General features: G+C 49.8%; 1 protein-coding gene across 1 annotated transcript in view; it reads right to left on the bottom strand.

Moving 5' to 3' along the window:
• Positions 1-23,725, bottom strand: part of TKTL1 (transketolase like 1) — an 83,400-nt gene that overhangs the window by 25,029 nt on the left and 34,646 nt on the right. Inside the window, exons 7-11 of the mRNA XM_033922312.1 lie at positions 23,243-23,436; positions 21,582-21,746; positions 8,843-8,999; positions 8,609-8,739; positions 2,451-2,534 (exon numbers count right to left, since the gene is read on the bottom strand). Coding sequence (XP_033778203.1) covers positions 2,451-2,534; positions 8,609-8,739; positions 8,843-8,999; positions 21,582-21,746; positions 23,243-23,436 — 731 coding nt within the window. The remainder of the gene's footprint in view (positions 1-2,450; positions 2,535-8,608; positions 8,740-8,842; positions 9,000-21,581; positions 21,747-23,242; positions 23,437-23,725) is intronic.

Here is a 23,725-nt window from a genome sequence, read left to right on the forward strand (position 1 = left end):
GAAAAACCGTGTCAGCCAAATTGAATTCGATGGCTGAAGAAAACGAGGCCTCGATGGGCGAAGCCTGCAAGATAACTGCGAGGAAAACATCCTTTTTTTTTTTTAAAAACACAAATAAAACATTAAAATATGTAGAAAAAATATGAGTAAGCGGGAAGGCAAAGGCAAAATTTTAACAACGTTCACAAAGGAGAAATTAGGTTCTTACCTGCTAATTTACTTTCTTTTAGCTTCTCCAGACCAGTAGAGGTTAATCTTTACGAATGGGTATATATCCAATCATGACCAGCAGGTGGAGACTGAAAACAAAACTGTGGGACAGTATATCCTATACTCCCTTCTCTATTTCCCTCAGTCTTCTTTCAGTCTCCAGCAGGTGTTGATGTGATCTGTACCCATCTCCCTTGGTAGGGCTGTTGGAATTTGTTTAGGGGGTTTATAGTCCCTGTTTTTGGCCGGACAGAGCTTGGGCGGGCCCTGTTTGGGGGTCCGTCCGACCTCGGGGGTGTCAAACCCGGCGGGTCTCGAGCGGGGTCCCTCCCCCCACTTCCTCCACCTCCCCACATTTTTTTAGAGGAGCCTCAGCAGTAAGCCTTGCCCCCTAAATCAAGCAAGGCATATTGCTTCGAGAGCCTGTGGAGTCTGTTCTGTAAAAAAAAAAATATCCTGAGGTAGTGCTGGTCTGGAGGGTTGTTTCCCTTTAAGAAAACTGTATTTTACTGTATTTTTTCATCTAACCGGCACTTTTTTATAGCTAGGTCGCGTATGGAGCAATGAGCACTTCTAAAGGGAAAAAGTGCTCATTGTGCTCCAGGCGCAAGGCACTCGCGGCCGGCCTGTGCAAGCGGTGTTCAGGCCGGTGCGGTGGAGGAGCTCCGTCGGCAGCGGCTGCAGGCGCCCAGAGCTCCCCGCCGATGGTGCCTCGTGAGTCGGCTGGGAGCAGTGGGGAAGCCCGGTCTTCCCCAACCGCCCACGGAGGGATTCCCCGAGCCGCCGACGCTCGGGTTGTTGGGGATTCCCTCTCAGCTGATATTTTGACAGCTGATGCCGACTTGCCTGTTTTAGCGACTACAGGCTATGGAGGGAGCATTTTTGGCGGGAAAGTTGCCATCTTCTCAGTCTGGCCCCTCCATTTTGTCTTCCACCTCAGGTGACCTTCCCCCTGTATTGGAAAAACAGGGGAAGGTTTCTGCCGGGTCCCCTGCTGTGGCAGGGAGTCCCTTGGGACCCTCGGGGGGGTTTTCTCCTGATTTCTTTTTTTCCTTGTGCAGAGCCTATTTTCAGGCGGCTGGGGGTCCCGGATGCGCTCAGGGGGTGTCGGGGAGTGGGGTTTCCTCCGCGCTCCCTGCGGCTTTGCCTCTCTCGTCTGTTGTGGCGTCCCCTCCTCCTCCTCCCTTGTCCAAGCGTCCGCGGGTGTCGTGGGACGAGGATTTATGGTCGGAGGAGCATGTCGGTCTGGATGAGGACCTGGACCTTTCAGAGGATTTCCAGGACCCTCTCGAGGGGACGGCCGCTGGCGGCGGGTTGTCGGGTTTCCCGTCCTCCGGTGAAGAGGCGTCCGTGGTGCGCCTTTTTCAGAGAGATGAGCTGCCGGACCTGATTCAACAGGTTTCTTCGGTGTTGCGTTTTGAGGATGCGCCGCTGGAGACTCCGCGTGTGGGGGACCCTCTGTTACGGGGGATCCGTTCCGTTTCCCGCTCTTTTCCTATGCATCAGGATATTCGGGATATTGTACTGGAACAGTGGAAAACGCCGGAGGCGCCGTTTCGTTTGGCGCGCAGCATGGCTCGTTTGTATCCCATCCCAGAAGGGGATCGGGCTACTTTAGCATCGCCAGTTGTTGACGCGGTGGTCTCGGCGATTTCTAAGCGGCATACCGTGCCTGTTGAGGGCGGTTCTGCCTTGCAGGACTCTGAGGAGCGCAAGTTGGAGAACATCCTTAAGCAAAATTTTCAGGTCTCTGCCTTTGGTCTGGAGAGTGCTAAAGAAACACGACTTCTTAGTGTCGCGGAAAACTAAATAGAACTGAGAAATCGAGAGCTGCCTCAGGAGGGAAGGCACTCATGCATGCACGGTGCGGGCAGTTCACGAACTCTCAAGTTCTTAAAGTGGCGATGCAGTTTTAAAAGCTGTCCATACCGAAGCTCCGTGGATGATGTCACCCACATGTGAGAATATGCTGCCTGCTTGTCCTGAGATAAGCCTTGTTCCTGTACCCGCGGCAGCCAGCCAATTTTTTTCTCTGTTCTTGCAGGTTCTCTCTATCATAGGGCAGGAACATGTGCATGTTGAGTCCATGTATGTTGAATTAAAGAATAAAAGACTTTGTGATAAATTTGGAGTTCACCAGTCTTTGTTTGGACTTATGCACTCCATCATGTCTGAGTGATTCTCTCTATCATGCCTTAATTCTTAAAAGAATTTCTGCATAAAATGGTGTGTCCACTCACCTTGGCCTGTCCAATTTCAAACTTCTCTTCCAGAGAATAGATAACAGACGTTTCAGGCCGGCTGGTGCGAATATAGCAGATACCCTGGAGAAAGATGGATCAGGTGGTTAAGTTAAAAAAATTTATTTTATTTTTTTTAAAAAGGACAGCAACTTTGAACCCACATAGACCACACAGTCACAGTACCGAGCTAACCATGTTCTAGAATAGGGGTTCTTAACCAGTAATACCCACATCCTATCCACACTTTCAAGGAACGCAGAAGAGGTCAAATCGGGTTTCAGAGAAGGGTCTCAAGATCTGAGACAATTTATTCAAACTTTCTAGACAGAAACAGGTATTAGGACAGCTATTGCTAATATAATGAAAGAGTAGTTTCTTACCTCTGCTAATCTTACTTCTTGTAAGTCTCCTCTGGAGGCTGAACTCGTGGGTTGTGCATCTATTCCAGCCTTGGATACAAAACTTAGAAATAAAATCAACCCCCTCTGCGAGGTCATCTGTGCAGACACGCCCCTTGAAGCTCAGTAGGTAGCAAAGCCAAGAGTATCTAATACAAACAGGAAAAAAGAGAAGGGGGTGCGGGGACTCCCTGCTACAAATCAATGCTGCTCATGATAACCAAATACATAATCAAAAAAACGCAAAAGAAAAAAGGCCAAGTTAGCATAATAAGAAACTAACATTTCACACCTACAAAACTGAGGAACAGGTCACTAAAGAAAACACAGCCTAAAGAGAAAACGGGGCACCACCACGGGACATACACCACAAGCTTACATAAAAGGACACTCATGGAAATTTTAGTGAGTCTGGTCAAAGAGAGAAAGCCAACTTACCCGTTACTGGTAGGCGACCTGCAAATTGGACAAAACAGATGGGCGGGAGTTCAGTCTCCAGAGGAGATTTACAAGAAGGAAGATTAGCAGAGGTAAGAAACCTAATCTTTCATTCTTGTACAATCCCTCTGGAGGCTGAACTCGTGGGATGTATCAAAGCAGTCCCAAATCTCAGGGGGGCCCGATGAGCCCGCCGCCAGAACAAGAGAGCCAAAGGCCATATCACCCTTAGCTGCCACATCAAGACGGTAAAACCTGGAAAAGGTATGAAGGGAAGCCCACGTGACCGCCCGACAAATCTCCTCAGGCGAGACCGCATGAGAGTCAGCCCACGAGGAAGCCATTCATCTGGTAGAGTGAGCCTTCTTCCCCATTGCCACATAGGCCGTATCCAATGTGAGATGGTAGCCTTGGAAGCAGGCCGATCCCAGAGCATGGGATCCGCCAGGACAAACAGATGGTCCGACAGGAAGGCCAGGACATGTGCCACTTATCGGGCCAAAGGATCCACGTGAACTCCTGCACACCAACCCGAAAAGCACCTCTAGGCCTTCGGGGAGGCCAGCCTTGTCGAATTCTTGTCGCCGTGAAGAAGCATGGCGATGACAGAAGAGAAGCCCCTAGCCCTCAAGGCCGTGTGTACAGCGCCAGGCCGCAAGACCAAAGCGATCCGCAACTTGAAGAGCTATCGGGCCTTGCGTGAGCAAACTCTGATGGCAAGGAAGATGGGAAAATTTTTAATGATATATATGTTACCTGTACAGTTAATAGTGCAATGTATGTAGTATTTATTGATCTTATTTGTAATGCACTGTTTTAGTTTGAAAATCAATAGATTTAAAAAAAAAAAAAAAAAGAGGAAGACGCAGACTTCTCACAGAGCTCAACCACACCAGGTCAGCATACCAAGGACAGACAGCTGGGCCAGTCTGGGGCCACTAGGAACACCAGACCTGCGTGAGATGCCACCCTGCACAGAGCGTGCCCTTTCATAGGCCACAGGGAAAAGTCCTACAGAAGTTCCCCTTCTGTCCACGGTTGAACCAGATCACCGAACCCTGCTCTGCCGACCTCTTGTCGGCGGCTGAAGAACCCGACTGCCTTCCAGTTCCCCCCCAGACTTCTAACAGCACTTCTGCCAAAACCGCATTGTCCAGCATGAAGGTGGACAGCGGAAGCTCAGAACTCAAAACTGTATATTCTGCCTGAACCACGTGTTCTGAAACCAGGTTCTGTGTTCAGTGATCCAGAAATAAAGACAGGCAGGCGGCTAGTCTTGAAGAGCCAGCACACCACCTGGCAATCCGCAATGTCTCGGAACCCATTGTTCTGGGTTCTGAAACCAGGTTCTGTGTTCAGTGATCCAGAAATAAAGACAGGCAGGCGGCTAGTCTTGAAGAGCCAGCACACCACCTGGCAATCCGCAATGTCTCGGAACCCATTGTTCTGGGTATCACCCAGATCTGCTAAGTTAGCCACATCTGCTGATTCCGCCGAAGAAACAGGCGACAGCAAAGGCACAGACACCGAAGCAGAAGCAAGGGCGGGGACCTCAGCAAAGGAACAAATCGACATGCTGGCATCCGAAGGTGGAACAGACTTGTACTGGAGTCTGAGTGGGAGAAACAGGCAAAGCCCCTTTTACTTTTTTTTTTACTGCCAGATAGCTCAGATCCACAAAATCTGGGGAAAAACAGTCACCAATGGCCAGAACTGCTCTATGTGTCTCAGATCTCACAAGATTAGCAGACTAAGACTTTTCCCGAAACTGCACTTGCGTTTCACAAAACACCATCCGCGCTCAGTTTAGGCACCCCAGACCCAGCAATCGAGACTCTGGCGGAATTAAAGGGCATTAGGGCCTCTCAGGAGGAGGGGAGCGTGGGATCCGCACACATCTCACCCCCCACCCTTCGTGGCCTGTGGCGCATGGGATACATGGCCGTGAATCTGGCCTCCATCCGCCACATCTAAGGCATGAATCCATGCCATCCTGTCCTGAGGTGGCCATCTGTGAAGTTTGGAGCAAAAACGAAGCTTTTAAGTCAAAAAAGTATACTTTAAAAAACTTTAATCCAAGATGGCCACGCGGGTGCCAAACTTGCATTTAAAATGCCTGGGAAAACACAGGGAAACGCAAAAAAATGGCGATTTTACAATTTTACAGGTGGGGGAGACCAGGGCATGCATGGAAACCACCCAAACCCCCAATTTTAGCACCCCCTCCCAAAATCGGCAAACTCTGACTCACAGACTCTACAGAGACATGTGCTGCAATGCATTTCAATGGCAGCCAGTAAAACAGTGTAAGCATAGGAAGATCAGTACCTTAGGAGTTGATTAAACTGGATTATTCAGGTCTTCTGACCACCTCACCTTCCCTGTCACAACCACCAGGACCCCTCAGGAGAATTAAGGAAGACATGCGGTCCGATTCTAATCCCAGCTTACCTCCACGGAACCACAGCAGCTTGTACTCTAACCCCTTTGCGGACGAACCAGGGGAGAGATGGCTCCCGATCCCAGAGACCCGATCCAATCTGCAGGTTGTCTAGACAGCTTACTGCAGTTCAAGCTTACAGAGCACCCTCCAGAAGCAGACAATCTTTAAGGAAAAGTCTGCAATCTCTCACTGAAGGAAAACTCAAGAATGAATCCACAGCACTTGGGCAATACCTGTGGCACTGAAGAAAATAAGACTAGGAATTGAGAAATAAAAATCACAAGAAACTAGTTCTCAGCAAGGCTGCAGAAACAAACTGGGCATCAAGGGGAGTGTCTGCACAGATGACCTCACAGAGGGGGTTGGTTTTATTTCTAAGTTCTGCAACCAAGGCTGGAATAGATGCACAACCCATGAGTTCAGCCTCCAGAGGCATTGTACAATTATATTAGCAATAGCTGTCTTAACTGTCTCTGTCTAGAAAGTTTCAATAAATTGCCTCAGATCTTTAGACCCTAATCTGAAAATAAAACAAGCTAGGTGAGCTTCTTCGCAGTGCGGGTGCGAAAGCTTTTTCACACCCGCACTGCGAAGAAGCTCACCCAGCTTGTTTTATTTTTTTAAGACATTGGTTGTCTCATTATCCATAAGGTTCCCCAGTACATGACACATTTTTTGGGACCCCTGAGGAAGGAGTGTTTCTTCGAAACAAACTAACTTTTTTGGATACAAATTGTTATGTTCATTTTTAATGTGGGTTCATTAAATACTTGGCGTCTTGTACACCACTCCTGCAGTTTTTTCCTTTGTTCCTTGTTCGACATATCACTGCAGTTCTGTTGGATTTTTTGTTTGTGTTTGCCTTAAGGTTTTTACCTTCTGCATGCTGGCTCTCCTTTACGTGAGACACTGTCTAAGTGCTCTACTGTTTTCTGACTTTTCTTCACATCACACAAATACCTGGGAGTTCTTTGGCACAATGTACTAGTGTTTTAAGAACAGATGGTGGGATCCTATTCAACTGCAACAATTTTTAATAGCTCGAGAACAGAAATTAGTTCTTTCTTTTTTGCTTTAAAATGATTCATCACTGAGAAAATTGGAGGATGTAAGAGTCCCATATAGTAGGGAATGGTCAGGATTCATACAAATCAAGAACCAATTCTTAGTTTTCTATTATTTTTGTTAGTTGAAAAGTAGCATGTCTCCCCATTGTTGTGGGCTTGAAAGGGAATTTTTGTGTTGTATAAGCATTGTTAAAACTGTGTGTAAGAAATCTTTTTTTCTTGGTATCATTTGATATTGTAATTATTAAATTTATAAATAAAAAACAAACACAGATGGAATGATACTATCTTTTCTTTGTTCCCCCATTTTCCTTCCGTTGATAGGAGCTTCATCGCCATCTAGTGGGTATGTTGTGTATAACAACCATTATACTCATTTCACATTTGTCATACGTATGGTTCAGCCACAACTTTATTTCTATGATATACGTGCATTTTACATTAATTATATCAAATACCACTCATATGTTTTAAGAAATTTGAAGTGTATTCTTAATGTATGTGGTTTCCACATGACGTTTCTCCCCCAAAATTTTTTATTGTTATCTATCCTTGATATCGATTCATTTATATCTCTTGCAATATATTTAATTGTACTTTTTCATATATGTGGCTTTTATATGCCGTCATTCAAGAAGGAATGGGATAGGCACGTGGGATCTCAGATAGAGAAAGATAATGGTTACTGCGGATGTGCAGACTAGATGGGCCATTTGGCCATCGTGTTTTTTTTATTATATACTCTTAATATTGTTTCTTCCATACTCTCTACTCATGTCTTGATTTTATATTTGTTTAATTCCATTAATTATGATTTATTTCAACTTTTTGATTGGTTTCATCTATTAAGTATGTTTTACATATGTGCATATGTGGTTCACTCATTTGTTGATATTAAAAAAAAAAACCTCACTTTAAAATCACTCTTCCTTGCTATTTTAAAAATTTCACAAATTATGTTCATTGGGAGATTCACAACATCCCTTTTCAAATGATTTCTTAAGAGCCTTTTTCAATTGTTTATTAATTCTCAACAGTATCTTTTGGGGTTTGTTTATAAATGTTTTATATTTTTAGATTTTCATCTGTGCCCCTGAGGCAGGTTTTGTTTCAGAAGCTGAAACACAGATCGTGTCAGGTCGGGAAGAATATTCAAAGAAAGACCTGATAATATGTGTTCAAAGTTTCAATAGACAAATGGATTCAATAAACTCACTTATCTCAGGCTTGACGTGTACTGTCCTTCTCCCTACTTTTCTTTGTTGCCATATTACTATGGGGTGCTTTGCCTTGTTTTTCTTTGGATAATATATCTGTGTACCACTACTTTTAGCAACATGATAGCAGATAGTACCATTAGTGATCAACAATGATATAGGCAGCTGTCAGTCGTCATAGTCAAGTGGTTTAGGAAGGTGGCAAGAGGACTTCAATAATCAGTAAAGGAATGCAGGAAACAAAAAGGGTTAATTAACCCCTATTCCAAAGGAGCAGGAAAGTGTGACTTGCAGTCGGTGCTCTCCCTTTAAAAAAGTTTCACAATAGCAGTATGACCTCTTACAATTAACTTAAGATTCCTAGTCACACTCATACATACAGTGAAAGTCACAAAAAGCAACTTCTTGGTAAACATTAAAATGAGCTGGCTACAGCACACCTGCACATTTCAAGAAGTCATTTGATTATATTCCTGAGGAACAGGTGGCCAGAAAAGCTTAGGACTCGAAGACGTGAATGTTTGCAGAAGTACATGAAAATATTCCTGCATACATAACAGAGCAGACAGTTTAGGTTACTGGTCTTGTTCACCTTGGTATTTGCAGCAAGGAAGACTGCATACTCCGCCGACACTGCATCACTGGGATAGAACACCGTACACGTAGGAATTGCTCGGAACATAGCCAAGTCCTCCAAGGCCATCTGAGAAGGACCATCCTCACCTGTTAAAAAAAAAAAAAAAAAAAGGTGGGGGGGAGGGGAACAGCTCAATCTCTTCATTCATCAACCGAGTAGTGGAGTAAGAGCACCAGATTCAACACGTACCAATGGAGACACCACAGTGGGAGCCGCAGAGGTTCACGTTTGACTGAGAGATGGCCCCCATGCGGATTTGGTCATAAGCCCTAGATAAGAAGGCAGCAAAAGTGCTTGCAAAGGCCACAACACGGTTGCGAGTAGTGCATCCTAAAGCCACGCTCACCTGCAGGAACAAGGGAAAAAGACTAAATGAGACATGCTCTGCTGCATTATGCTTCAGAGGTCTCTGGACCCATTGTAGAGATATGGAGGATCAGGTAAGTGGATGGCCAAGTGGATTTGCAATAGACAAGCAAAAGTGACTTCTTCCCTGACCCACTAAAAAAGCCTGAAAATCACTGTAGATGTAGAAAAAAAAAAATCCATGTGAGCCACTACTCTGTTACACATCCTCCAAGGGTCAGTGAACATATAACTTCATTATTCAAGTACTTTCAGAAATGAAAGTTGAATTCTGACATACAAATTGCATGGGGCCCAGGTTTGAGATAGATTAGGATAATTAGCCAATCCTCACCCTATGGCAATAATCAGCTACTTTAGGCCCAATGAATAATGGGTGAGAGCTGAACCAAGTTCTAGCATAGTTACCACTATGTATATTTGTTCCAGCTACCAATAATGGTCAGCAGTGCTCAATATTCAGATTAAACATTTTGACTTGTGCTTTAAAATTTTTATTTTTAAGTATTTAAATATGAATGCACCACCAAAATATTCTACATATAGCACAGTTACTTACCGTAACAGGTGTTATCCAGGGACAGCAGGCAGATATTCTTTACGCATGGGTGACGTCACCGACGGAGCCCCCGGTACGGACCTTTTTACTAGAAAGTTCTAGTTGGCCGCACCGCGCGTGCGCGAGTGCCTTCCCGCCCGACGGAGGAGTGCGTGGTCCCCAGTTAGTATAAGCCAGCTAAGAAGCCAACCCGGGGAGGTGGGTGGGACGTAAGAATATCTGCCTGCTGTCCCTGGATAACACCTGTTACGGTAAGTAACTGTGCTTTATCCCAGGACAAGCAGGCAGCATATTCTTTACGCATGGGTGACCTCCAAGCTAACAAAGAGGGAGGAGGGATGGTTGGCCATTAGGAAAATAAATTCTGAAGTACAGATTGGCCGAAGTGCCCATCCCGTCTGGAGAAAGTATCCAGACAGTAGTGAGTAGTGAATGTGTGAACTGAGGACCAGGTGGCCGCCTTGCAGATTTCCTCTATGGGTGTGGAACGGAGGAAAGCAACAGAAGCGGCCATAGCTCTCACCCTGTGGGCCGTGACAGCACCGTCCAGTGACAGACCGGCCCGAGCATAACAGAACGTGATGCAAGCTGCAAGCCAGTTGGATAGCGTCCGTTTAGAGACCGGTCGACCCAAACGATTCGGGTCGAAGGTCAGGAAGAGCTGAGGGGACAAGCGGTGAGCCCTTGTACGATCAAGATAGTAAGCCAGGGCACGCTTGCAATCAAGACTGTGCAATGCCTGTTCCCCGGGATGTGAATGAGGTTTCGGGAAGAAAACAGGCAACACAATGGACTGGTTGAGGTGAAAAGCTGAGACCACCTTGGGGAGGAACTTTGGATGGGTGCGCAGAACCACCTTGTCATGATGAAAAATAGTGAACGGTGGATCGGCAACTAGTGCATGAAGCTCACTAACCCTCCTGGCAGAGGTGATGGCAATGAGGAAAAGCACCTTCCATGTCAGAAATTTGAGTGAAGTTGTGGCAAGTGGCTCAAAAGGAGGTTTCATGAGGGCAGACAAAACCACATTCAGGTCCCAGACGACCAGAGGAGGCTTCAGAGGTGGTTTGATGTTGAAGAGGCCCCTCATGAATCGGGAAACCAGAGGGTGAGCCGTGAGAGGTTTTCCGAGGACAGGCTCATGAAATGCCGTGATGGCACTGAGATGGACTCTGATTGAGGTAGACTTGAGGCCTGCGTTGGACAGGGAGAGCAAGTAGTCCAGAACAGTTTCCACCGCTAAAGAGGTGGGATTGTGATGATGACGGAGGCACCAAGAGGAGAACCTGGTCCACTTCTGATGGTAACATTGGAGAGTGGCTGGTTTCCTGGAGGCGTCCAAAATGAGACGGACAGGCTGAGATAGATTTCCTGGAGAGGTCAGCCCGAGAGAAACCAAGCTGTCAGGTGGAGCGAAGACAGATTGGGATGTAGTAGAGACTGATGCTGCTGTGTAAGTAGAGCAGGAAACACAGGTAGAGGAATGGGCTCCCTGGAGCTGAGCTGAAGCAGGAGGGAGAACCAGTGTTGACGAGGCCATCGGGGAGCTATGAGGATCATGGTGGCTCCGTCCCTGCGGAGTTTGGATAAAGTCCGCAACATCAGAGGTAGAGGAGGAAAGGCATAGAGGAACCGATCCGTCCAATCGAGAAGGAATGCATCCGGGGCCAGACGGTGAGGAGAGAAGAGTCTGGAGCAGAACTGGGGCAGCTGATGGTTGTGAGGGGCTGCAAACAGGTCCACTTGCGGAGTGCCCCAGCGAGCAAAAATGGAGAGGAGCGTGGGAGGATCCAAAGTCCACTCGTGAGGTTGCAGGATGCGACTGAGATTGTCGGCCAGGGAGTTCTGTTCGCCCTGGATATAGACAGCCTTGAGGAAGAGACTGCGGGCCGTGGCCCAGGTCCAAATGCGAAGAGCCTCCTGACAAAGGAGGCGAGATCCGGTGCCGCCCTGTTTGTTTATGTAGTACATGGCGACTTGGTTGTCCGTGCACAGGAGCAGAACCTGAGGACAAAGAAGGTGCTGGAAGGCCTTGAGAGCGTAGAACATGGCTCGTAGTTCTAGGAAATTGATGTGATGTAGACGCTCCTGTGGGGTCCAAAGACCTTGGGTGCGTAGGTCTCCCAGGTGAGCTCCCCATGCATAAGGGGAGGCATCCGTGGTGATGATCATGGAATGCGGGGGCAGATGAAAAAGAAGGCCCCTGGAAAGATTTGAGGAGTTCAACCACCATTGTAGAGATCGCTGAAGAGACGATGTCACAGAGATGGGATGAGAAAGAAAATTCGAGGTCTGTGACCACTGGTTGGCCAGAGTCCATTGAGGTGTCCTGAGGTGGAGTCGTGCCAGGGGAAGCACATGCACCGTCGAGGCCATGTGGCCCAGGAGGACCATCATCTGTCTGGCAGGAATGGAGTAATGAAGGAGCACCTGACGACACAGGCGGAGCAGATTCCGCTGACGGTCGGAGGGGAGAAACGCCCTCATTAGTGTGGTGTCGAGAACTGCTCCAATGAATTGAAGGCGCTGTGTGGGAAACAGATGCGACTTGGGGTAGTTGATCTCGAACCCCAGAAGATGGAGGAGAGAGATGGTATGATGAGTGGCTTGTAGCACAAGCGGAGACGTAGGTGCTTTCACCAACCAATCGTCCAAGTAGGGAAACACCTGAAGGTTGTGAGACCTGAGGAAGGCCGCCGCCACAATGAGGCATTTGGTGAACACCCTGGGTGATGAAGCGAGGCCAAAAGGTAGCACTTTGTACTGATAATGGCGATGGTGCACCTGGAATCGGAGGTAGCGACGTGAAGTTGGATTGATTGGGATGTGAGTGTAGGCCTCTTTGAGGTCCAGGGAACATAGCCAGTCGTTCTGAGAGAGATGAGGGTAAAGCGTGGCAAGGGAGAGCATTCTGAACTTCTCCTTGACTAGACACTTGTTGAGGTCCCTGAGATCGAGAATGGGACGTAGGTCTCCTGTCTTCTTTGGAACTAGAAAGTAACGGGAGTAGAATCCCCGGCCTCTTTGTTCCGGAGGTACTTCTTCGATGGCATTGAGAAGAAGGAGGGATTGGACCTCCCTCAGAAGGAGGGGGGTTTGAGTTGAAAGAGAAGCAGACTCTACGGGAGGATTGTCTGGTGGAAGAGTCTGGAAGTTGAGAGAGTAGCCGTGGCGGATGATGTTGAGGACCCACTGGTCCGATGTGATGACCTCCCAACGGCTGATGAAGATGTGGAGCCTGCCTCCGATTGGCTGAGGAAGAGGCAATGAGGGTGGAAGACTGGCTAAGCCCTGGAGAGAGGAGTCAAAAGGGCTGAGAAGGTTTGGCAGGAGGAAGAGGCTTGGCAGGTTGATTAGACTGTGCACGAGCCTGGGTGTGTTGGTGTTGGCGGGCCCGCCTAGGTTGCTGCGAAGGTGGGTTGAGCGGCCTAGCGGAGAACCTGCGCTGATAAGAAGTCTGCGGTCGGTAAGGACGAGCAGGAGGAGCCTTCTTTTTTGGTTTAATGAGGGTATCCCATCTGGTCTCATGGGCGGAGAGTTTCTGTGTGGTGGTATCCAGGGACTCTCCGAATAATTCGTCTCCCAGACATGGGGCGTTGGCTAGTCGGTCCTGATGGTTGACGTCCAGATCAGAGACCCTGAGCCAGGCCAGGCGGCGCATAGCCACAGCGATGGCAGATGCACGGGAGGTGAGCTCAAAAGAGTCATAGATAGAGCGCACCATAAATTTTCTCAGTTGAAGCAGGCTGGAGATGTGCTGCTGGAATAGTGGAACCTTGTGCTCCGGCATGTACTTTTGCATGGCGGAGAGTTGCATTACCAGATGTTTCAGGTAGAAAGAAAAATGGAAAGAGTAGTTGTTTGCCCTGTTGGCAAGCATGGCATTCTGGTAGAGCCGCTTGCCAAACTTGTCCATAGTTTTGCCCTCTCTGCCAGGAGGGGTGGAGGCATAAACACTAGAGCCCTGAGTCTTTTTTAAAGTGGACTCTACCAGGAGAGACTCATGGGGCAGCTGGGGTTTATCAAATCCCGGGATTGGAATAACCCTGTAAAGGCTATCCAGTTTACGGGGCGCCCCAGGGACAGTCAGTGGATTCTCCCAATTTTTATAAAAAGTTTCCCGTAGGATGTCATGCACGGGCAACTTTAGGAACTCTTTAGGGGGTTGATCGAAATCTAATGCCTCCAGGAAAGCCTGTGACTTCTTAGAGTCAGATTCCAGAGGCAAAGATAAGGCCCCCGATAACTCCCTGAGAAATTTAGAAAAGGAAGATTGCTCAGGTTTAGATGTGGTATCAGGGGCCGAAGGCTCTTCGTCCGACGACGATGCATCCTCCTCGGTACCGAGGGGGGATTCTTCCCAGAGGTCCGGGTCTCTGACATCGGTGTGCGCGTGTCGAGAGACTGGAGTGGAAGGCTCGGTATGGTGAGTTTTAGACCGAGACTTGCCTGAGCGTACCGAGACGGTACCGGGGGATGAAGACCTGTGTCTGTCTCGGTCCCGGGAAGAACGGTGCCGGTCAGGTTCGCGGGAAGACCGGTGTTCCGTTCGGTCCCGAGGAGGATCGGTCGTCGTCAAGGCGACAGCCTCGGCATGGGCCTGGAGATGTGGCGCCGAGAGAATGGGCATGGAGGAGTCCATAGGTACCGATGGCGTGGATACCGGTTGGACGGTGCGGGGCTCGGGCCGGTCTGGTACTGAAAGTAGCGGTGCCAGGATAGAGGGCAAGAGCTGTTTAAGTTGCTGTTGGAGTTGTTCCTGCAACTTATCCTGGAGGATGGCCGCAATGCGGTCATCCAGGGGTGGCACCGGAACCACTTTTTTCTGCTTTGGTTCCATGGGTGCCGCTCTACGCTCCGGCGATGAGGAGGCCGATGACGAGGCACTCACCGATATCGGAGCGGAGCGCTTTTTGGTTCGGCGTGGAGCCAAAAGAGCTGGTGTCGCCACCGAGGTGGGAGGGCGCTCAAGGGTGGAAGGCTTCTTAGCCGGCTTACCTGGCGCCGGTGGCGCCGATGTAGTTTCAGGCGGTGTCGAAGTGGTCGGTGCCGATTTCGACGGTGCCGCAGTTGAAGAAGTCGAGTCCATAGTCGGGCCGGTGCCGAACAGTAGACTTTGCTGGATTTGGCGATTCTTCAAAGTGCGTTTTTTAAGAGTGGCACAGCGGGTGCAGGAGTCCGCCCGATGCTCAGGTCCCAAGCACTGTAAACACCAATTGTGTGGGTCAGTGAGGGAGATCGGGCGTGCACACCGCTGGCACTTCTTAAAACCGGGCTGCGGGGGCATGAATGGAAACACGGCCTCCGCAAAATCAAACCCCGAGGCCTGGATCGTGACAACAGGCCCCGCCGGGGCAAGAACGAAAAACGAAATCAAAAGAAGGAGAAATTAGGTTCTTACCTGCTAATTTACTTTCTTTTAGCTTCTCCAGACCAGTAGAGGTTAACTTTACGAATGGGTATATATCTAATCATGACCAGCAGGTGGAGACTGAAAACAAAACTTTGGGACAGTATATCCTAGCCCCTCCTCTCTATTTCCCTCAGTCTGCCGAATAGCCAAGCAGAACCAAGAACTGGAAAACAACAGAGAGAAAAAAACAATACTCCAAAAGGAGTAACAAATAACATACCCAAAATGCTGTTGGAAAATGCAGAGGAGAAATTCCCGAAGGAAGAATGTCCCCACAGCTCGCCAGCTAAGCCAGCCGAGCCACAGCCGCTGTTCTTCAATTCTCCCCGGCCCTAGAAAAATACTAGAACCCGCAGCAAAAACCAAAAACTGCCTGCGCAACAGCCCCAACAACAACAACAACAGACAGGGTGGGGACCTCTACTGGTCTGGAGAAGCTAAAAGAAAGTAAATTAGCAGGTAAGAACCTAATTTCTCCTTCTTTAGCACTCTCCAGACCAGTAGAGGTTAACTTTACGAATGGGACGTACCAAAGCAGTCCCTCTCACGGGCGGGACCCCCGAAGGGCCGAAACCAGTACACGCTCACCGAACACCGCGTCCCGACGCGCCTGCACATCAACCCGATAATGACGAACAAAGGAATGCAAGGAGGACCAAACCGCAGCCTTACAAATATCCACTGGAGGCACGAGCGACGACTCAGCCCAAGAAGCCGCCTGACCCCGAGTGGAATGAGCCTTGAGAAACTCCGGAACAGGCTGCTGTTTCAGAAGATAAGCGGAAGCAATCATCTCCTTGATCCAGCGCGCAATAGTAGCCTTAGAAGCGCCCGCTCCCCGACGAGGACCCGCCAGGAGGACAAAGAGATGATCGGACTTCCGGAATTCCTGGGTCCGCTGCACATAAGAGCGAAGGACCCGACCGACATCCAACTTGCGCAGCTGCCGTTGCTCAGAAGAGCCCTCCCGACCACCCAAGACCGGGAGAACCACCGATTGATTGACATGAAAAGGAGAAACAACCTTCGGCAGAAAGGAAGGAACAGGCCGCAAGACGACCCGCTCCCTAGAAAACTCCAAGAAGGGAGCCCTACAAGAGAAAGCCTGCAGCTCAGAAAACACGCCTAGCAGAAGTAATGGCCACCAAAAAGACCGCCTTCAAAGTAAGGTCCTTCAAAGAACAGTCGTCCAAGGGCTCGAAAGGCGGACGCACCAAAACAGAGAGAACCAGATTAAGATCCCAAGAGGGAACCGAGGGCCGTAGGGGAGGCCTAAGCAACTTGGCCGCCCGCAAAAACCGAATCACATCAGGAAGAGCCGATAAACGCTGACCTGACACCAACCCTCGAAAGGCCGACAGGGCCGCAATATGAACCCGGAGAGAAGACCAAGCCAGGCCTCTATCCAGGCCATCCTGCAAGAACTCCAGAATGTTAGGCAGATAAGCGCGAAAAGAGGTCACTCCCCGCGCCCGACACCATTCCTCAAAGAGACGCCAAACCCGCACATAAGCCCGAGAGGTAGAAAGCCTCCGGGACCCCAACAGTGTAGAGATCACCTTGTCTGAATATCCCTTCTTGCTAAGGCGACCCCTTTCAAGAGCCACGCCGTAAGACAGAAGGGAGACGGGTCGAACATGGGAATGGGACCCTGCATCAGAAGGTCGTCCGAGAGAGGCAGAGGAAGAGGATCCGCTACCAGGTGCCTCACCAGATCCGCATACCACGGACGGCGAGGCCAATCCGGCGCCACCAGCACCACCAAACCCGGATGGTGAACAATGCGAAGAAGCACTCTGCCCACCAGCGGCCAAGGAGGGAACACATACAACAGCCCCTCCGTTGGCCACTGCTGGACCAGAGCATCCAGACCCTCGGCCAGACCGTCCCTGCGACGACTGAAGAAGCGGGGCACTTTGGCGTTGCCACCCGTGGCCATCAGGTCCATCAGGGGCTGCCCCCAAGCCTGCACTATCAACTGAAACGCCTCGGCGCCGAGACACCACTCTCCTGGATCTAGAAAGTGACGACTGAGGAAGTCTGCCTGAACATTTTCTACTCCGGCTATATGAGAGGCCGAGAGGTCCAGCAGATGGGATTCCGCCCAAACCATGAGCAGAGCCGCCTCCTGCGCCACCTGAGTGCTCTTGGTGCCCCCCTGACGATTGACCTAAGCCACCGCCGTGGCATTGTCCGACAGCACTCCGACCGACTTGCCCAGCAACAGGGAGTGGAAAACCAACAGCGCCAGACGGACCGCTCTGGTCTCCAACACGTTGATCGACCAGGCGGCCTCCTCCGCGGACCAGGTGCCCTGAGCTGAGTGACCCAAACACTGAGCCCCCCAACCCAGGAGACTCGCATCCGCCAGGAGCACCGTCCACTGCGGGAGATCCAGACCCACCCCCTGAACTAGGTGAGGGGTCTGGAGCCACCAACGCAGACTGCAGCGCGCCAAGCCTCGCAGGAGGACCGGAACATCCATCCCGTGCCTCTGGGGAGACCACCTCCGGAGCAGAGCATACTGGAGAGGACGCATGTGGGCCCGCGCCCACCTCACCACGTCCAGGGATGCCGCCATCGACCCCAAGACCTGGAGGAAATCTCGCGCCCGAGGACACCGGGACGCCAAAAGCAGGCGAATCTGAGATTGCAATTTGCTCACCCGGCCCTCTGGGAGGAAGACCCTCCCCAAGGAGGTGTCGAACAGCACCCCTAGGTACTCCAGACGCTGAGCCGGGACCAACCGACTCTTGGAAAGGTTGACCACCCAGCCCAGCGACCGGAGAAACTCCACCACCCGAGCAGTAACCCGGGAGCTTTCCTGCAACGACTTTGCCCGAATTAACCAGTTGTCCAGGTAGGGGTGTACCAGGATGCCCTCCGACCGCAAGGCTGCCGCGACGACCACCATCACCTTGGTGAACATCCGAGGAGCCGTGGCCAGCCCAAAGGGAAGCGCACAGAACTGAAAGTGCCGACCCAAGATCGCAAAGCGCAGGAAACGCTGATGAGAGGCCCGAATGGGAACATGCAAGTAGGCCTCCGTCAGATCGAGAGAAGTGAGAAACTCCCCCGGCTGAACCGCCAGAATGACCGACCGCAGAGTTTCCATACGGAAAGAGGGAATCTTGAGAGCCCTGTTGACCCCTTTCAAATCGAGGATGGGCCGAAAGGTCCCCTCCTTCTTGGGCACCACAAAGTAAATGGAGTACCTGCCCGTGCCCCACTCCGGAGGGGGCACCGGAACAACTGCCCTGAGATCTAGCAAGCGCTGAAGGGTCTGGCGAAAAACCTGCGTCTTCCCCGGAGTCTGACATGGAGAAGCGAGGAAAAAATCCGGCAGAGAGCGGGCGAACTCCAGGGCATAACCGTCCCGCACCACCTCCAGGACCCACTGATCGGACGTGATCTCGGCCCATTTGGGGAAAAATTCGCGCAGCCGGGCCCCCACCGGAACCAAAGGGGGCGCCGGCAAGGCGTCATTGTGCAGGACGGGAAGCGGGGGAACCGGCGGAGGGATTCCCTGCCCCCCGACGGGCCCCCCGAAAGGGCTGCATGCGCTGGAAGAACCGACCCCGGGAAAATCCCGGAGACTGGAAAGAAGCAGCCCCACGCCCAGGGCGATACTTGCGCAAATCCCGCAAACGCCCCCGGGCCGCACCCCCCCGAGACGCCGGACGGGCACGGTCCTCCGGCAGACGGGGAACTTTCGAGTCCGACAAAGTCTGAATCAACTTATCCAAGTCCTCTCCAAACAAAAACGACCCCCGAAAGGGAAATTTAGTAAGCTTAGCTTTGGACGCAGCATCCGCCGCCCAAGCGCGCAGCCACAACACACGCCTTGCGGCCACGCCAAAAGCCATAGACTTAGCCGAGATCCGCACCAAGTCATATAGAGCATCTGAGAGGAATGAGGCCGCCATCTCAATCTTCGCTACCTCCTGATCCACCAGAGACCAGTCGTCAGACTCTCGATCCAAGACCCGCTCCGCCCACCGAAACACGGCGCGAGCGACCAGTCCCCCACAAATAGCCGCCTGGACCCCAAAGGCAGAGACCTGAAAATTTTGCTTAAGGATGCTCTCCAATTTGCGCTCCTCAGAGTCCCGCAAGGCAGAACCGCCCTCAACAGGCACGGTATGCCGCTTGGAAATTGCCGAGACCACCGCATCCACGACTGGCGAAGCTAACGTAGCCCGATCCCCTTCCGGAATGGGATACAGGCGAGCCATGCTGCGCGCCAGCCGAAAACGGCGTCTCCGGCGTTTTCCACTGCTCCAGAATAATATCCCGAATATCCTGATGCATAGGAAAAGAGCGGGAAACGGAACGGATCCCCCGTAACAGGGGGTCCCCCACACGCGGAGTCTCCGGCGGCGCGTCCTCAAAACGCAAAACCGAAGAAACCTGCTGAATAAGGTCAGGCAGCTCATCTTTCTGAAAAAGGCGCACCACGGACGCCTCGTCACTGGAGAACGGGAAATCCGACAACCCGCCACCAGCTTCCGTCCCCTCCAGAGAGTCCTGGAACTCCTCAGAAGGGTCCAGGTCCTCCTCCAGACCGACCCGTTCCTCCGACCACAAATTCTCGTCCCACGACACCCGCGGACGCTTGGACAAGGGAGGCGGCGGAGGGGACGTCACGCCAGACGAAAGAGGCAAAGCCGCAGGGAGCGCGGAGGAAAACCCACCCCCCGAAACCCCCTGGGCGCAACCGGGACCCCCAGCCGCCTGAAAATAGGCTCTGCATAAAGAAAAGAAAAATTCAGGAGAAAAACCCCCCGAGGGTCCCAAGGGACTCCCTGCCACAGCAGGGAACCCAGCAGAACCTTGCCCCTGCATAGTCAAAACAGGGGGAAGGTCACCTGAGGTGGAAGACAAAATGGAGGGGCCAGACAGAGAAGATGGCGGTTTTCCCGCCAAAAAAGCTCCCTCCATAGCCTGAAGCGGCTGAGAAACCTGAATAGTCTCAGCCGCTAAAGCAGGCAAGCCGGCATCAGCTGTCAAAAAATCAGCTGAGAGGGAATCCTTCGGGGAATCCCTCCGTGGGCGGTTGTGGAAGACCGGGCTTCCCCACTGCTCCAAGCCGACTCGCGAGGCACCATCGGCGGGGAGCTCTGGGCGCCTGCAGCCGCTGCCGACGGAGCTCCAACACCTCACCGACCCAAACCGCCGAGTTCAGGCCGGCCGCGAGTGCCTCGCGGCTGGACTAAAATTGTGTCCTACTCCCCCGGAGAAGGGCACAATTGCTCCATACGCGACCTAGCTATTAAAAAAAAGTGCTGGTTACATGAAAAAATACAGTAAAATACAGTTTTCTTAAAGGGAAACAACCCTTCAGACCAGCACTACCTCAGGATTTTTTTTTTTTTTTTTTTTTTTTACAGAACAGACTCCACAGGCTCTCGAAGCAATATGCCTTGCTTGACTTAGGGGGCAAGGCTTACTGCTGAGGCTCCTCTAAAAAAATGTGGGGAGGTGGAGGAAGTGGGGGGAGGGACCCCGCTCGTGACCCGCCGGGTTTAACACCCCCGAGGTCGGACGAACCCCCAAACAGAGTCCGCCCAAGCTCCGTCCGGCTAAAAACAGGGACAATAAACCCCCTAAACAAATTCCAACAGCCCTACCAAGGGAGATGGGTACAGATCACTCAACACCTGCTGGAGACTGAAAGAAGACTGAGGGAAATAGAGAGGAGGGGCTAGGATATACTGTCCCAAAGTTTTGTTTTCAGTCTCCACCTGCTGGTCATGATTAGATATATACCCATTCGTAAAGTTAACCTCTACTGGTCTGGAGAGTGCTAAAGAAATTATATTTTTTTTTTTTTTTTTTTGAATGAAAGAAAAAAGCACCCGAAGGTGAATAAAAATGAAAAAGAACGCGAGCGGGAAGGCAAAAAGAGGATTTCAACGGAGTTGAAAAACGCACGTCTTCTTCGCTCAGCGGAAACGAAGAAACTGGGGACCACGCACTCCTCCGTCGGGCGGGAAGGCACTCGCGCACGCGCGGTGCGGCCAACTAGAACTTTCTAGTAAAAAGGTCCGTACCGGGGGCTCCGTCGGTGACGTCACCCATGCGTAAAGAATATGCTGCCTGCTTGTCCTGGGATAATACAAGTTATCTAACTTCCTTTTAACAAACAAAAAAAAAAAAAACACCAAAAAAACCCAACAATTTTGGCAACTAAGTTGATTCTCTGATGTGGGGAAGGAGCGATGGAAATCAAGCTAACCGGATCAATGCCAGCAAATGCTTTCAACAAGAGAAGAAAAGTTCCATTAACCTGAATCAGTACAAACATCTGGGGCTTTGGGGAACAAAGTGTATGCAGTCCAGATTTCAATGCAAGAAAAATGTTACATATGAAATGGTGCTTCCTTAAATTTTAATCTTTCCACAACAAACTAAGGGAGTGAAAGATTTCAGCTTCTGATCTGTAGAAAAGCTCATGGATTAAGTTCTTTACAGCCACAAAGTATAGTACTAGTCATTTACCATGCTAAAAGCCCACTTTAAGGCTGCTTTTAGTTCTTAACCCCTTGCCCACCTTTGCCTAAGATAAGACACTGTCCCAGATATCTCACCATATTCTGCTCAGCAATAAAGCACTCAATGTAACGCTCAGGGTGTTCCTTCTTGAAGATCTCTGCAAAGGTTGAATTCTTGGTGTCACCATCCAGTGCGATGACCCTGTCATTCGCATGGCCCAATTTAGCCAGAGCCAGGCCATATGCTTTACGAGTTGCAACCTATGAGCAAAGACAAGGATGTGTGACTAGAGCCAACACAGTACACTAGAAAAAGGGGCAAGTATCAAGTTTATTACATTTTGATATACCGCCTATTAAATGCTAAGCAGTTTACATACCAATTTTACAAGAGTATAAATGACGGAAACTTACACAAACTATTAAAAACAATTAAAAGATCAGGGCCCAAAAGGGAAGACAGTAAAAGGATACATCATATTAAAAGAAAAGAAAAATGGGAAAAGGAACAGCCAGGAGGGTGGGAAAAATGAGAGAAGAGAAATAAGATATGCCTGGGGAAATTAAATCTAGGGTTGGTGACATGTTTTAAGTGTCAAAAGCATCTTTGAATAGGAAGGTTTTAAGAACCGATTTAAACTCTGCAACACAATGCTTTTGCCCAAGGTTAAAATTCCACAATGTAGGAGCTACAACTGAAAGAGTATTACAGATTCTGGGGCAAAATGATGTTTGGGCGACTATTGTGATCCTTAGCCTAAGCAAAACTGTCTCCCTTCATCAGGAAGGCCTTCCCATTGCAAACCCTGATCAACAGGCAGGTGGCACTGTAATGCCTGTACTTTCCTGTTTCTGGAAGTTAGGATTAAATGAGCAAACATGCTGCCTGGCCCTGAAGAATAGAGCTTGAAATTGTGTTAAGATTCTTGATATATCACCTTTTGTGATACAACCACAGCAGTTTATGTATGCATATAGGTAGCTTTCTCTGCCCTAGTGGGCTCAAAATTTAAGTTTTGTACCTGGGATGACGGAATGTTAAGTGACTTGCCCAGAGAGTCACAAGGAGCTACAGTGGAAATTGCACCGAGTTCGCAGCCCACTTCACTAACCAGCTTCTTCTAAACTGAGGGTTTATTTTATTTTGAACAGGACCCAAAGAAAACTGGTCATTTACCATATAATGGAGGTTTGTCTTCTGTATGTGTGCTGTGTTTTGTCATCCATTCGATTGTTTGTGAGCTGGCTTAGGCCGCCTTTTGGAGTTAAGATTGCATGGATAAATTTACACATAAACTGAATACCATCACAAAAAAAGTGTTGCAGCGACAAAGTGTGTAAGAGGCAGCAATAACAATTAAAAAAAAGTATTCATAATGGGTGTTGCAAATTCTGAAAGAGCAAAAAAGGACCCAAAATTCCGATGTGAACACAGGCCACCTGCTCCTGTTCCTTGTATCCTGCTTCCCCTCCCACAAATGCTTTTCAAGTTTTACACCCCTTCCCTTTTCTATCCTGGGGAGAAGAGCCCCAGGAAAGAAGGTAAGGTGAGTAGGTCCCTATAGGATTTGGAAACACAAAGGGACAAGACAGTAGCGAAGCCTCAGGTAAATATAGATTCCCCTCCCCAACACATGTGCCAGCACAGAAGGGATAAAAGCCTTTTAAAAAACCTAACCAAAAATTCAGGACTACCCCTGCTGCTGTCCAAAGAATCTCAGCTCTACTCACTCTGAGGTGCGAGATTCTGTGCCTACCTTGTCACCAATGTTATAGGTTGGAGGAGAGGGCATTTTTATATTCTCAATGTTGACTGCAGGTGCATCTTCCACTGGCAGTTCTGGGCACAGAACTTTGCTGGTCTGGATCTGGTTTTGGATTGTGTTGATTATGTCTTCCATTCTGTTCTTAGGAACAGGCTTTCCATGCCAGTTGTCCTCATTCTCAATCCCTGAAAAAGAGGCCACAAAATATTTTTATGTCCATAAAACCAGTGCAACTACGGATTTGGGATATTCTATGTCTACTGCTTCAGTTCTCCCATCTCAGTAGAGATGTGATGGAGAAATCAGACAGCAGAGCTGGTGACCCCAATGCTACCACATTTGAAGATAAGTGATTATAGGCAGTGTAATGGATTCGTTTCTGTGCATTACAGAAAAGGGGTCAGAAGACCGTCCTTTTAGTCCACCTATTCCTATGTACTTGATTCACATGCCATGTCAGACTCTCGTCCACTC

This window comes from Geotrypetes seraphini, chromosome 1 (genome assembly GCF_902459505.1).
Source record: "Geotrypetes seraphini chromosome 1, aGeoSer1.1, whole genome shotgun sequence".
In the NCBI taxonomy this organism is placed as follows: domain Eukaryota; kingdom Metazoa; phylum Chordata; class Amphibia; order Gymnophiona; family Dermophiidae; genus Geotrypetes; species Geotrypetes seraphini.